The 16,374-nt window shown below is 38.9% G+C and overlaps 1 protein-coding gene across 13 annotated transcripts in view; it reads left to right on the top strand.

Moving 5' to 3' along the window:
• The first annotated feature begins 968 nt into the window (after positions 1-968).
• The window catches only part of LOC119793075 (membrane-associated guanylate kinase, WW and PDZ domain-containing protein 2-like), a 136,862-nt gene continuing 121,456 nt past the window's right edge, over positions 969-16,374 (top strand). For 5 of the 13 annotated variants that reach the window (XM_038300048.1, XM_038300043.1, XM_038300039.1 and 2 more), the window contains exon 1: positions 971-1,605. In XM_038300048.1, coding sequence (XP_038155976.1) covers positions 1,308-1,605 — 298 coding nt within the window. In that variant the 5' untranslated portion in view covers positions 971-1,307. Of the gene's footprint in view, positions 1,606-16,374 lie in introns of all 13 variants that reach the window. The other 8 variants (XM_038300041.1, XM_038300037.1, XM_038300049.1 and 5 more) reach the window with 3 other exon arrangements.

Here is a 16,374-nt window from a genome sequence, read left to right as displayed (position 1 = left end):
TTATAATCGAAAGGGTGGACTGTTGTGGGAAAATTTATATCTTTCTCTCATTATATATTAATATTCATATTTACTCACTATAAAAGTTTTCACTCAGTCTGTTTCTCTCTCAAGGCCACACCATTCCCTGCAGAATGTTGGTTTGTAGACCAGACATAGCTTCTTCCCATAACAATCCAGATTCTTTCTCAAGGTTTATTCATAACATGTTACTGTTCAAAGTGTGTGTAATTTGTTATGACTCTGACTGCTTTTCGATTGTTGTAACTAGGGGGGAACGAACCCTGCCCAGATCAGAACAGAGCAGAATGCTGTGCCATGATGACTGTTCTCTCTTTGCAAAGATATTAATAAATGTGCCGACTGAGTGAAATCCATCGATCTCCGTTTATTTAACTAGGATGAATAGTCGAATACTTTTTTCCCACCACAGTATTTATATATGTAGCTATTGCACTGGGTATCAAATATAAAGAAACAGGTTATTGCATGGGTATTAAATAGTAATTGCACATTATACATTGCACAATTTATTGCCGTTATTACTGTACCTGCCTGCAGTAGCGCTCATTTTTACACACAGGGTGTAAAAGTATTTGAAGCTTTAGTCATGAAGCAGTTAAAAAGATGACAAAAAAAGTCCCAAAGTATGACACTACCAACACCGTGTTTGGCTGTAGGCATAGTAATGAAATACTTTCCAAAATACTACAGTAGGGTAGTTGTCCCAAATATAACAGGACAGCAGATGCAATGATATATGAAGTACTTCTAATAAGGCTTTATTATTGATGCCTTGCTGTTAAACGATAAAATCAACTTGAGATATTTTCGACACGTGTGTAAATGATGGAGAGTAAGCATAAAAAGGCAGATCTTTTCTGTCCTGCAGGGTAAGCTGTTGCTCTTCCTGCATGTCATCTCTAGTGTGTGATCAGCCGAGGGAAGCGCCCCTGGCAGCAGAGTAGTAAACCAGAAGCGCCTCCTCTCTCCATCGCTTCACGCCGAACCAGAACCATTCATCTCTCCCCTTCTCCAGGCTTCACATCCGGGTCATCCGCCAGGATCTGTCTCCTGCGTCTGTGTCTGACACAGTCAGGATCGCTCCGTCCGCCGCCGCCGCGCTGTACTGCAGCTCTCCTCCCGATCGCGCGGCTCTCCAAGCGGACACTGCGCTCAGCGAACACCGATGGAGCCCGGAGCGCCGTGAGCCGCAGCCGGGGGTCGCACACACAAAGCCGGGGATGAAACGGTGAGGAGAGGCTTCGTGTACGGGCTAGCCCGAGGTGATTAACTCGCCCCGAACCATGTCGAAGAGCCTGAAGAAGAAAAACCACTGGACCAACAAAGTCCACGAAGCGGTGATCACCCGTGGGAAGGACGGGGAAGTGGGCTTCGAGCTGAAGGGGGGCGCGGAAAACGGCCAGTTCCCCTACTTCGGTGAGGCAAAGCAGGGGAAGGGACTGATCCAGAGGGGAAAACTGGCCCAGGATGAGCTGCTGCTGGAGGTCAACGACATGCCAGTGGCCGGGCTCACCACCCGGGACGTGCTGGCCGTGATTAAGCACTGCAAGGACCCGGTCCGCTTCAAATGTGTCAAACAAGGTGAGATGTTTTGGAAAGAGAGGAGAGGAGAGGGGCCAGGAGCGCAGCGCAGCGCCGCGCAGCGCACATTTCACAAAGAGGGAGGAGGGGGGGATTGACTAGTGTGGCTGAGAAAGCTGCGTTTTTACCTCCTCTGCTTTGATTAAGATGTAGGCGAATGAACGTGAGCATTGATCTGTCAGGTTGGGCTGAGCAGATAAACGAGGGAAACAAAACACGGACATATTGGGCCTGTTTCTGTGAAAAATGGGTCCAGTCCAGAAGGATCAGCTGCTGATTTGTTTACTGCACAGTCTCTGGTTCAATGCCACGACCTGGAGGGGGTGTGTCCGCTTAGATGTAATCTTTTATCCTTAGATCTGGATTTTACTCACTAGAAGAGACAGGTCATCTAACAACTTTTATGAAGGCAGGGAATATAATCCCCTCCACTCATCCCTTATTACAATATTAGATAAAATCAATAAAAAAAGTAGTTTTTATTACATAGATGTATGTGGGGGGTGAGGGACTACCATCATATATATCAAACACTGAATATAGTTAATAAAAAGTTACTGCTAATGTTCACGGACTGCCTTTCTCCACCTTTTCCAAGTCAATGGAAAGTTTAGTGGAAGGAAAAAGTTCCTAAGCCAGTTTTGAAACAATATTAAATTAGTATAAAAATGTCTTCCCGTCATAAAGTGTCTTTTATCACTTTTTATAGTTGATTGCTCTTTTTTCACTGTGCCTTTTCCTTCTTTTTAGCTTTCTTTTACCCAAAGCATAAAGTCTCATATATGACCGACTTAAATACATTCATACTGAAAAGCTCTGGAGCCACTTTTTCCTGAGTTCAATCACTGCAGCCGTTGTTTTTGTGTAATCATCATGTCCTCCTGAGGCTGAAACTGAGCTCTAATGTGTCTAATTCATAGAGCGTGGTATTATGGCAACAAAGCTGTGTGAGTGACCTGCTTCTGTCAGAAAATGTAAAAGCAAACGCATTGCCAGAACATAAAAGATAAGATATTTATCATTCATCACACTCTAAGAAGCTCAGTTAAAAGTCCAAAGTGGTGATGGGGAGGAAGAGGGGCCGTGTTGGTAAAATAAGCCTTTCATACTGTGGCTTGTTTCTGGGACAGAAGTAGAAGCAAGAGATCAAACTGGTTTTGTTCATTTTTGGATGCTGCGGTGTTTGCTCACTGAAGTCTTGGCTTTCACACGTCCTCTCCTGACTGCTGGCTTTCGATCTGTGTTTCCATGAGCGGCATCAATGTGATTGATCACTGTGTCGGAGCTGCTGACATGGTAAGGTCCTGTAATGTGCTGGGAGTTAGACGGACAGGTCTGTTCTGCTGCACCATCCTCCTCTCTTATCCATTTACACATGAACCTCTCCGAGTTTCCAGCCGCCCACGTCACTCTCTCAATTCTCTGTTGTTTGAGCACAGCTTGCTGCCCGCTTCATGTATTTTTCTCTCCTCTGTCTTACCCTCATATTGCTATCTAACTCCCTTTCAGCGTAGAATAGTTTGCCTCTGGTTGACAGGATATGGTTTGTTGTGAGGAAATCGTCTGGAATGCAGTTAAGTCCAATAATTCAGGGACACCTCTGCCTTTGAGAAGAAAAAAACAAAACAAATAACAATGAGATGAATATACTGAGTCATATTTCACAGCCCTGTCCTTTTGTATGATGTGAATGTGCACATATTGAGGAGGCTATTTTTAATCAGGTAGACTGTAGGAGTCAAAAAGAGAAGAACGCAGCTAAAGCCAGCTCTCAGGCACACTCATCAGATTTTACAGCACATTTCCACTCTTAATTTATCTACTTATTAGAACCACTATTGCTAAAACAGCCATGCCCCTTCCACCTCTGCACATTTTTGTCTTTTTTACGACCACAGACATCACTGTATTTCATCATTGCCTTTATGCGATACACCAACACAGCTTAAATAGTCAATACATTTTTAGAGCAGCCCTCTGCTGCAATTACAGCTGCAAATACATTGAGATATATCTGAAACTTCAGACGCTGAATGTTCTTTTGCCTGTTCATCTTTGCAAAATAACTCGAGCTCTGACTCACATTTTCGTTGGATATAAGCCTGGACTTAGATTAGTGCTGCAGACTGGCAATCTGCTGGCTAAAAGGAGGCTGGACTTTCCGTTTGCTTTCAAAAAAGACCAATTTGGCTGTTTGGAAGTCCAGGTGTGTCTCAAAAGTTATGTTTTTTAAATGAAATAAAACATTAATTTGCTAATTTTAAAACCTGTTCTATAAATAACAATGTTAAAATAAAAAAAGGAAAATTCACATTGTTACAAAATATTAATTTAAAGGAGAAGTTCGGTTTTTTACACTTTAAGCCCATTTTCTGTAGTGTCCAGGATGAAATCGAATGATCGACACCAAAAGTTTGACAATTGCTCCTGTCTCTGCTTTTTGGCTCATTTAGAATCACCCCCTGGCTGCTTTAGAATGGCTTGCATAGAGCATGTCTGATAATGTCCTTAAAACAACCTTAAACGTTCTTTTTTTAAAAATATGCTACTCACCGGGTCGTCAGCGCTGTTCAATGACGTTCCAATAAAAGTTTCATAAAGAAAAAACTTTCCTGTAGTGTTTTATTTAGCATTTTGTAAATCCCATTGAGTTCTGTAGGAATAGTCAATATTCCGCTGCCACCGGAAACGGAAATGGGGCCTGTTTACACAGTTGTAGTCTTTTCGCTTCACTCTGTGTACTCCGACGTCGAGGTGCTAACGTCTCTGTTAAACACTTTAAAAAACTCTGAAAATGGAATACGAAAGGTGGATTCTTGATTCTCGACGTCGGAGTACACAGAGTGAAGCGAAAAGACTACAACTGTGTAAACAGGCCCCATTTCCGTTTCCGGTGGCAGCGGAATATTGACTATTCCTACAGAACTCAATGGGATTTACAAAATGCTAAATAAAACACTACAGGAACGTTTTTTCTTCACGAAACTTTTTTTGGAACGTCATTGAACAGCGCTGACGACACGGTGAGTAGCATATTTTAAAAAAAGAACGTTTAAGGTTGTTTTAAGGACATTATCGGACATGCTCTATGAAAGCCATTCTAAAGCAGCCAGGGGTTGATTCTAAATGAGCCAAAAAGCAGAGACAGGACCAATTGTCAAAATTTTGGTGTCGATCATTCGATTTCATCCTGGACACTACAGAAAATGGGCTTAAAGTGTAAAAAACCGAACTTCTCCTTTAATAAACTCTGAATACCTGTAAACATTTGCTGAGTCTCTAAATGGTTTCTGAGTCGGTAGGCTACACCACCATGGTGTAAGTCTGCTGACTAGATGTCCAAATGTTCCAAGTGTGCTATGCCATAGTATGATTATAGAAGTTTAATGGAAGGAAAAACTGTGGTTGGAAAAGATTGATCAGTAACCAAAACTCATTCAAGAGTTTAGGTACTTTACAAGGATTGGATAAATGTTGTCTCTCCTGCACCGAGTCGTTGCTGAACCACAGAAATGACCAGAAGCCTCTTACTCAGGAAAAGACTATGAAAATAAAGTTCTCCTTTTATTTCTAAATCAAGGTTCCAGAATCTGGAGGAAGAGTAAAGAGGCATAGAATATAAAACTTTGTTCTTATCTGAGCAAAGCATCCTCTTCCTCATGTAACCTGTAGCCAAATGAAGTCCCGATTCAGTCTCTTGTGGCAAATTGAATTGGGACTACATTTGGCTTCTTTTATCAGAGGCTTTTTTCTGGCACTCATATTTACAATTTACAAGCAGATTATGGAGAGAACAAAAGATTCTAAGACCTGAGCTGTTGCACCTGGCAGCTCCTCCAGAGTTAAGGCTGATTTATACTTGGAAATTAGGTCGTCTGCGTAGGTGTCGCAGTGAATGCAAAGACCCCTCCGCAGACACTCTCTTAAGTTGTAGGTGATCGCAGACAGTGCCGCAGACAGGAGTCCTCTGATTGGTCAAATCTACATCAGCTCTACTCATGCGTATTTCCTGTTTGCTATTTTACCCGCTTGTTTTGTTTGTATGACTGCCATTGTGGAAAACATAAACTTCCTCACCGCCTGTATTTCGACCAACAGCATGTTGCGTTGCGTTGCAGCGGAATAACATAACGCAGACGATGCTTCAAAATTGAGCATAAATCAAAAATGTCTGCGTCATACATGCGACAAACTTACTGCGACACACTGCTGCGGGAAGATAACCAGCCCTTACTAAACATGTGCATTAGAAGAGCTTGATGGAAACTGCTAAATTTAATTTAACTTACTATATTCCGCAAAACGTTTTTTATGCTTGCTCGGATTAACAAATATTTACCTCACACGACTGATCAAAAAAGCTCATTATCCTGTTTATTTAAAGATATAGTGGAGGAGGTTATGTTTCCGGGTGGATCATCAAAATAAGTGGTCCTCCTGTTTGTCAATCATTCGGGTGATATGTTTATGTAGGACCATTCTATGTGCTCGTCCCCATTTTCCCTTGCCGGTGGTGAGTCTGTCATAGGGAAAAAAATTGCAAATCTTCTTTGGGAAAGTAAGCTTGTATGAGCGATGCAAACAGCAACTTTTAAACAGAGCGTGCACAAGGAGAAATGGTCCTGTGCATGGTCTCCTTGCGTTTAAAAGGCATTCCCTCTCGGGAGAGGGTATAGGGTTGTGAATGTGCATTTTTTTTTTTTTTTAAGAGAGGGCAGGTCTTTTAAAAAATTCATGAAAATCCTCCACTATACCTTTAAGGCTCACATTATTTACTTTCATAGGTTCTTTAGTCTAAAACCACCATAATAAATTACTCTTAGACCTTTTTTTCTGTCACAATGCTGCATTTGTTTGGCATGAGCCACAAACACAGATGGTATTGTTTTCTCAAGCCGATGGGTTTTCTATGTCACTGCGTGCAGGTGTCAGTTGTGAAGAGACATTAAGGCAGCTATGAAGCCTATATAAAATCGGTCCTTTGCCCTTTTACACTGTTCTGCGTTCCCTTGGAATATTTACCAGTGAAAAAGCTGGAAAAAGACTTGAAGTGGGCTTCCTAGAAGGGCTGTTATCTCTTCCCCTGCTTCATGTCTTAGTGTGTATTTCTGGTTACATCAAAGGTTTCAGATTTCTCTCTTGGGCTCCAGATAGATCCAAAAACAGCAGCAACGTCATCAGACAATAAAAACAAAACTATGTCTTCAATTTCACACTAAGGACCTTTACAGATGTCTTACATAAGAGGGAGACATCTTATACTGAGGATGTTTCAAAATACCATGTTTGTTTTCTTTACTGTGTGAGATGCAAAACTTGCTGTGAGAAGGAATGATTGATGTATTTGTTCTTACAAGACTTATAAAAAGAAAATCTTTCAGACGATTCCTGTTAATGAGTCACCCTCCGTCTCTGCTTGATTATTTGTTAGACAGCAGGTCTGTCAGTAGTGTTTCTCTTCGTGAGCAGCAGACATTAGCGCCATGCAAACGGCTGCTCGGTTCAGCGAAGCAGATTTCTAGAAGTGCCATGAAGAGCTTTACTGTGGAGAGGTGTAAGAACAGCACATAGTGGAGAAAAGTGTGAAATGGTGTGTGCTACGAAGTGAGAAAGAGGTGCAAGTTTAAGAGATGCTTGAATAAACTCCACGTTGAGTCTAGACTTTGCTAGATCAATTATGGTCAATTGTTTATTCTCAAAGTCTAAAGTAAGATGTTTCCAAAATTCGAATTATCAAAATAATAAGAAAATCAAAGATCAAAACCTGATGTTCAATTTAATGCCCCATATATAGAATTTCTTCCTGTTTCCATTGAGATGTACAGATCTATTCCTAACTGTCAAATGAACTACCAGTTAAAGGGCACTTTGGCTTTTTTAATTAATCTTTACTTTTATTTTAAGCCAGATGCAATTGTCCGTGTGCTATTTCTTTTAGATAACTTGTTTTCATGTCCAATTAAGACATATTGTCTTGATTTATTTACTCACCACTAGATGGCCTCAGTGAGCATTTATTGCTAACATTAGGTATCCAGAGTTTAACTATTTTGCTGCTAAAGAGCTTCAAGGCTCCAATAAGCTTTATCTAATTACTAAAAATATCCATGTGTTGAAGGCAATGAATATTTTTGACACTAATGTGAGCTATATAATTATTAGTAAGTAACTGATTCTGATCCATAAACTTCTATGCTGTTGAGTTTTTTTTTTATTTTTATTGAATTTGCAATTTAAAAAGATCATTTATTGAAGATCTATTCAGTGGTAGCATTGGGTACATGATGCCTTGTTGGATCTTTGAATATGAAGAAATTGGTCCTGGGAAGTCCTTAAAAGGGTATTGAATTTGATACTGACAATGTGTGGGAACCCTGAGTTGCACAGTGCATTGGTTATAACTGAAGGCCTTAAGACAAAATATTATTTTTAAGCATTCAATCATCAATTTTTTCATTTCTCTCACTCTCTATTTGTGAAAAATCAAAAATAATGTCCGTCAACCACATTAAAAGTTTTCCACCCCAGTGAATATGAGAATCTGAACTAAAAAGAAAAGAAAAAAGTAGTTTCTCTTCTGGTGACTCTGGGGCCAATAATCTTCTTGCACGTTTGTTGGATATTTCAGAACACAGCTAAAATGTCAGCAAAATATGAATTTTTAATATTATCTGCTATACATTTTTGTATTTCCTTCCCTTTTCCCCCTCATCTCTTTCTCCTACAGTCCGCAGAGATCGCTGTCATTCTGTTTGAGCTTGTTTGCCATGTTAATTTAGGCTACTTAACCAGTGATCTGATTAAAGGAATAGCTGAATATCAACAAAGCGGGAAAAAGGCAGCATTTCATGCTGCCATCTTGTCTCATTGAATGAGTAGTGTGATATATCAGCTTTTAAACATTGGTGTGTTTTCCTCACCGGGTCAGACTGTCATTCTTTGAAAGTCTGAGCTCCTGGTATCCCCAGCCCGAGAAAACCCTATTTAAAAAAAAAAAAAAAAATGTCCCAATCCGATATTGATAACTGAAATCTGTTCCAATATCAGCCAAAAAACCTGACATCTTTTCAATACTACAAAATAACTAAAGTAGGTTTGATTTCTGTTTATATATTGGGTCAATATCATTGGTGGTCTCAACAGTAAAAGCTGCAGTATTGGTGTTGTGTCTGAAATGAAAAAGTTATTACAGGTCAATTCTTGATGCAATCCTGCTTTTGAGTTGAATTTTGTCTTTTTGCCTCCCTCATTTTTTAAAGATCTTCTATTATGCATGATCAAGAGTTTGTTTAGTTTTTAATAATGTTATAATAATGTTAGAATCCAATTCCTTCATCACAATCATGCAAAAAGTGATATTTGGCTTGATTCATACGTGTCTCACTTACATCTCATGAATGTTTTCTGAGAAGCAGACCCTGTCTCATATGGCCGCTCTGTCATTTCTCTAACCATGTCTGTGTTGCTGTCGCTGCCAGTGCATTGCTGCCATCAATCCATCTGCCCCAGACCACATCCACTGCTCATAACTGAGTTTCATTAAACTTTTAACTGCGTTAGATTCACAATTCAGCTCAGCACACAGTAAAATATTCTATTGTGTAACAATAAACTAAGTAAGAGTTGCTTTTTGATAAAAATGCCGGTTTAAAGCCACTAACATGCATCTGCTTGTTCCTTATGCTTGCCCAGAATGAGATTTTTCTCTCTCTCTGCCTCAGAGAAAGGATGCAGAGGCGGGCGACCCAGCAACGTTTCATCCAGTCGGGTTAATGAGAACTACATGTAATGTTTTCTCAGGCTAAACAACATGAATTTAAAAATGTTAACATGCCCTTTACCATTTAAAGTGGAGCCAAGTCATCCCTCGTCGTCACGCTGATCAGGCATTCTCGCCTACAGTGTTTGCAGAGAGGGCTTGGCAGCTCGCTCTTTACCAGTGAAACGGTTAAGAGAAATAAATTCTTCAAGCTATAATATCATGATTATTTTGAAACGTAAAGAGTGTCACTGACATAGTGGATCATTTTCATTTTTAGTATATCTCAACGTTAAAAAAAACAACTTAATTTTATTTTTAACTGTTCATGATAAACGATAACTGTCATTACATTGAGTATTTAAATGGTTTAAATAAAAGACATTGCAGGAAATGGAAGTTAAAAGGACATTTCTATCTATTTACGTCTAAACCATAAAAATAAAGGTCTATGGCAACATCATATATACTTTATCTTTTAATATCTCTATAATTCATAAAATATTAGCATCAACAGCATCAATAGAGACTTTAACATGTACATTTTTCCTATTAAACATTTATACATTTTGCATCAAACGGCTTCTCAGTGCTTTCAGTAAGATATTCTGGGGAGGCCCATTAAATATGAAAATAAGCATATCACGGTTCTGTGACTTTTTTTTTACATTTTTCAGAATTCTGTGCTGGATGTTTTTCTGGAAGTGCATTTTGTGTGGAAGAAAGCAACTCCTGTAATGAGACATTTACACTTGAATAAAAGTGGACAAGATTGAACAATAAAGGGAAAAAAAAATCAAACAAAAAAAACAGCCTAAGCTAAACTCATTTTATTGATTTATTGTTATTCACAATGAAAAATCATTTATAGAAGAAAATAATTGTAGTACAATGTAGAATTTGCAGACAGTTCTCAAGACATTTCTGAATAAATGAAACTGAAAGGAAATCTGTAGTTTTTTACTTTGTTTGTTAAGGTTTAGTGGAGGATGTTCTTTTTCCGGGTGGATCATCAAAATAAGTGGTCCTCTTAATTGTCAATCATTCCGGTCATATGTTTACGTGAGGCCGTCCTACGTGCTCGCTCCCTTTTTCACTTACCGGTGGCAAGTCTGACATAGTGGAAAAATTGCAAATCTTCATTTGCAAAGTAAGCTTGTATGAGTGACACAAACAGCAACTTTTAAACAGAGCGTGCACAAGGAGAAATGGGCATGTGCATGCTCTCACCTGTGTTCAATAGGAGTTCCCTCTCGGGAGCGGGTCCAGGGTTGTACATGAGGGTTTTTATTTAAGTGGAGAGGGCGGGTCTTTTCAAAAGATCCCGAAAATCCTCCCTTATAATTTACTTTATGTTAGATTAATAAAATATTCTTATTAGAGCAATTAATGCTAGGGTTATCCATGTTTCAGCATTATAGGACTAAAAAAATAAAAAAAATTTGGGAAGCTATTGGAAGCTATTAAAGTTCTAACTCCCATTTGGAAAGTTCAAGGTTTCTTCAAAAACCAACTTAAAAAAAAAAAAATCAAATTAGCCATTTGTATCCTCAGCATAAAATACAGATTTTTTTCATTTATTATTGTATAATTGTTGTTACTGACACCTCGTCCTCAACAGCTTTTGGTATCAAAGATGCTGCTTAGTATCTAAATGCATAACATGCAGATAAATACGCTGTAGTAACCCTGGTCGCTGAGCCAACAGTAAATCCAGCTACCTTCCTAAAGCCGCCCTCCATGTTAACCACAACCGTTATTCCCTGATCCAAGTTTTGACTGGAGGTAATCTGCACAATTAAAAACAGTTTTGATGTGAGCAATCACGTATTTTACTCCACCTTTTACAGTTTTGAAATAAATGAAAGTCTGATAGAGTTGTGTCGTATTTTTTTGGGTTATATCAAGAATCTGTGTTTGCCCTTGAGATCATGATTCAATTTTGTTTATAAATCCAGCTCAGAATGCGAGATATATGCCACAGATCGAAATAAAGAAATTAACATTCTTATATGACACCCTCAAAGATGTAAAATATACAACGGAGAGAAAATATGAAGAGAAATGTTAAAAGCCTTGAAAATTGGAGGGAATTTCAGAAATATTTTTAGAAGACAAAAATCCCTGGAAGAAACAATGGAAATGTGAGATGTAGTATTTACATAGAGTGCAGCTTGCGCTGAAACAGTCTATAAAATGGGCTGTTGGTCTATTTGATTGTCAGCAGGGGTGTTTAAAGTGGATCTTGTTTGTGTGTCTGAGGAGGGGAAACTGTGTGTGAGATCTTTTGGAGACGGCATAAGTCAAGTTCCCAGAAATATATTGTGGACCCGCAGGCTCCTTGTGAGGACCAAAGCCAGAGTTATGGGTTATAGGTGACACACTGAGCTGTGAAATTAGTGTTGGTAAGTTTTAGGACTTATAAAATAATGGATGTATGCAAAGTGGCTGCAAGAATGAAATAACACTACATGGGGGAGGTAAGCTGGAAAGAAAATGCCTAAATGGGGGGGTGGGGGGTTGTCTTTGCAGCTTTAAGAAAGAAACTTTTCTGTTTCTTGTATTTTTTTCTATTTATCTCCATCTCTTCGTAATTTGTCTCTCTCTTTTTTTAATCGACCATAAACACTCACAGTCCATCAGTCTCTTGGGACATAGAGCGCATCATGTCCTTTGAAGAACTGAACGACATCCAAAAGCTTGGCAGGCCCTCCATGTACAATTATAGCTGCTGAGCTCAGACTAATCAATGTTTGGAGGCGTCGTTTTGCAAATGGTCACCTAGCGCCTGTGTTAAAGCTCCTGCCAGTTTGAATTAGCTTATGTAAGATAAAACAAAGCTTCGGCCTTGTTTGCTGCATCAAATCGCACCACAGATAACATACGGCGTCTGTATCATCCAGACCTTCAGGAGGTGCTGCTTGAACTTGTGAAGTTTTTTAACTCCGCATTCCAAGTCCCACCATTCGCCTTAATATGGCAGCACTGCTGAGGGACAGATGGAGCGAAGGGGGAGAAGACGACCTTTTTATCTCTCTTGTTGCTTTGTTGATGAGATGCTTGAAGAATCAGTGCATAACATCCTGTCTGCCCTGTCGGTATTAATAACTCACAGAGAAATGGGCTCTGTCAGAGACAGAGGATGGTTTTTATTGAGGCTAGAAGCTGCTGGAGCTCGGCTCAGAGGATCAAACTCAGGCTCAGCCAGCCAATGACCAAATATCTAACTAGTCCAATAACGTGAATTAGGTCAATGTTATTCTCCACACCACAGGCGCACTGCATGTGTGGACAATCTGGGACTGTGCTGCAGCATGTGTTTGCATAATGTACATAGATTTGATGTTTCTGTGTCGGATCTTCTGAAAAGTAACTCCTCCAGCTGAAGGCAGATCAGAGTTTTTAGTCACAGTTTTCGTAACAGGACTTAGCCATTTCAGATGATAGGGACTCAACTTAAAAGGTTTGACCCCCAAAAAAAGCATTAAGTCCCCAAAACAGCTTGCTTTCCAAGGATATTTCCAAAAATATATGCCGAAAGTGGACTTCAAAACCCTTTATTGAAGGATCACCACTGCTGTGACCCCATAATAGAGAGGATCAAGCCAGATTCTGAAAACAAAGATTCATTTTGGGACCTACTGAGATAAACACCATGTTTTGATAATTACTCATGATATGTGTGAGTGCAGAATGAGAGAGCCTTTGTGTGGCTCATGCTGAAAGAGGGGAAAAGGAATGTGTGTAAAGTGAATACATGCACATCCATATAAGAGGAACAGAAGGAGAGTGTCTTAGTGTGCAACATTTCAACGCTGAATCATCTGGAACAACATGGACTAAAAATATGTTGCAGTATTGAAGGGCGAAACGAAACTTCTGTCTCTGGTTTCAGATCTGTGTTGTTGTCACATTTATGGACTCTATGGTTATTTTTGCTTTGTGATTCTGAATTGGGAAAAGGAGGGAACATTGTTAATAGATATTTACTTAAATTAAAAACAAAAACATTTTTTTTCATTATTCTACCTTAAACTGGATCTGCACAGCTTATCAAATGACTGTTTTTTTTTCTGTGTTTGCAGTAATCCAACTTACAATTAATGCTTGGATGTGTAGTAGACTGTGGTTGTTTATTTGCCCTGCATTTAAATTCTGCTTAATATGAGATCCTATACGATCAGAATGCATAAAGAAAATTAGCTAAATTCCTTCAGGAATAAAAAAGCTATCTCTTTAAAGCGCTCTTGTTATTGTTCAAATTCCCAAAATGTTTTTGCTCTGAACAATCTCAGAAATGGGGACTTGTCTGCTCAGCACCAACACCCCTCTTTTCCCAAAGCAACCACAGTCAAACCGAAAAACAACCCCCAAAACAACAAAAGACTATTCATTAAAAACAAAAACAAATGAAAAGGTTCAACCTTATTGATTCTATCCTAAAACTGTTCAATATCATCCATATTTCATTTGACTGTTGACTGAATTCCAGATTGGTTTTAGAAAAAAAAAGAAAAAGAACCTGCTTCAAAACAGAAGTCCTGCCTCCTTTTCAGACTCTTAATAGTCATTTTTACCTAATCATGACAACAAACTGGACTAAAAATGAGGACATACTCATTGCCTGAAGCATTTGTTCTTCATTGGTCATTCTAAAAAGGTCTAAAAATCCTCAGATGAGGTGATTTTTAGGTTTTATGCTTTCTGCAGCAAAGTGTTTACCAGCAGAGCCAAGAGCAGCTGGGAGTATTTAAATTTTTAAACACTCCAGTCTGGCTTCTGCTTGCTTACTTTACACTATGGCTTCCCTGCTGTACGTGAGTGCATGAGCAGAGTCTTGGCTGGTTGTGGTGAAGATGTTCTGTTTTGTGTTTCATCAGTCTTTCTGAGCCCAGTGCATTATTAGCAATTGAAGTAACTGCAGCTCCAAAATGAGATGCCAAGCACACAGTTACTCAGGAGTCTGAAATGAGTAGAAATGGAAGCCCTCAAGCTTGCATTTGAGTAAATGTACCTTGTTGAGTTCCTCTGCTTGCAAATAGGCACTTTGCTTCTTATATACTAAGCCTCTCATCTTGCTTTTATTCCCAGAGCCTTAGAAAAATATGCAGAAGATTTACAGATAGAACTGTAAACATCTCACTCTTCACCACTGCTGCATTGTACCTATAGTTATTTAATTACATTTCATTGCTTCTCTTATTTTCTCTGTGTGAGACAAGACTGCTGGATGAGATTCCTATTAGAGATTTACTTCCTTGATAAGGAGCAACATCATCATCCCTCCCACTTAGAATAAATCATATCTTATTCAGCCTGGCATGGCTCCAGCTGATGGCTTTTATTCAGAGGGTAGATTAGCCAGATTAGACTTCTGTGTTGCTTTATGAGCTGAATTAGAGGGATTCTGAAAAAAATGAGATACAGAGCTGAAACAGGTGTTGGGAGTGTAATGTATGGACTGATGCTTCATTAATTGGAAAATCATGAAGAATTAATGAATTACTGCAATCGATGTCAGTAATTCAATTCAAATAGTCAAAAATACATAGAAAAAGATAAGTGTTGTATTTTTGAAATGCTGGTATCACAGTTATGGCTTTCAGCTTTTGAAAACTTGGTAATCTTTGGAATTTGTATTAGAAAACAAATTTGTTTTTTAATCAGAACTGTCAGGCTGCTGAAATCATATATCGTATTTAATATTTTGTTGTTTTACACAAATTACTGCATCGATGTAGTGTTTTAGCCTGCAACCCTTGACAACACTTCATAGGTTCTCTGTGGGGTTCAGGTCAGGGGGATTTTCCTGTTTCCAATTAAGCACAATATTGTCATCATCATTGTGGTACTTCTGGCAGTGTAGGCAAGTACATCAAGTATAAATGCTTGAGGTTTACCTTTCAGACAACTGAGCTGACCGTAGATAAAACAAGGTTGGTTATACTTTCTGCATTTGCTATGTTCCTCTGGTGTCTTGATAAACAATTTAGTTTTTTTGTGTAAAGAGAACTTCGTATCTGGTGTTATCTCAGGGTTATTAGTGTGGCTTACCACAAGGAGTGTTTCAGGTTAACCGTATCTCCTGGGTTTGGCTGCATGTGTTGGCACTTTTATCATTTACTACAGTTAAAAGTCTTCTTCCAGCTAAACTTTTTCTTTGCACTCAACTTTCTATTTATATGCATTTGCTCAGTATATAAGAAGCAAAGTGCTTATTTTCAACTTGATTGCATGATCTGGTTGAATTGTCTCTAAAGTGACTCGAGATGACATGTGTTGTGAATTGGCACTATATAAATAAACCGAATTTAATTGAATATGCTTAAACATGCCCACATGCTTCTTAAAGACGTCGGCTACTTTCAAGACAGCAGGCTCCCTTTTCTTGATTTTTAAGAAACAATATGTTTTTCCACAGCTCTAAGCCATAATTATCAAAACCATTTGAAAATATTGGCTACCATACCAAATTGCATAAGTACAATAGATTACATTACCAATGGTGTTGTAATATATTGAGATGTAACTAAACTTTAAAGTATAGTAAAGGCATAAGTATTGGGGTTAGCAGTTTGGCCGAATCTTTTAACATCTGGAATCACGGATTACCTTGTTTGAAACTGTAATTTAATCTTTGATCCATTTTAAATTGGGATTTAAACTCTAGTGACTTGCTGAGTTAATCTTGCTTTACTCCATAGCATGCAGATTCCCTGCATGCAGAGATGCTCCATTGGTGCAGTGATTGCTTTCTTCCAGCAGAGGGCGTAAGAGTTCTCTGAGAAGTTAATGTGTTAATTCAAGCAGTTATTTATCTGCGCTGACATTCTCACAGTCGGTCTGTGGCCCTTTATTTCACTTCAGAGGGAAAGTTGATATTAATGCAGTCTAGTATTTTAGTCTTTAGTGCTTGTTTCACATTAGAGTTGAGGGTAACTATGACAACAGCTGATCATGCCTCAGTCTGAATGCTTCTGTAATTATAACCAGGCTGTCTGGTCTGAGTT

Source organism: Cyprinodon tularosa, unplaced genomic scaffold (genome assembly GCF_016077235.1).
Source record: "Cyprinodon tularosa strain WSP-4 unplaced genomic scaffold, ASM1607723v1 ctg44, whole genome shotgun sequence".
NCBI classification, from domain to species: domain Eukaryota; kingdom Metazoa; phylum Chordata; class Actinopteri; order Cyprinodontiformes; family Cyprinodontidae; genus Cyprinodon; species Cyprinodon tularosa.
Note: the sequence above shows the minus strand (reverse complement) of the source record. Positions and strands in the feature narration are given on the sequence as shown.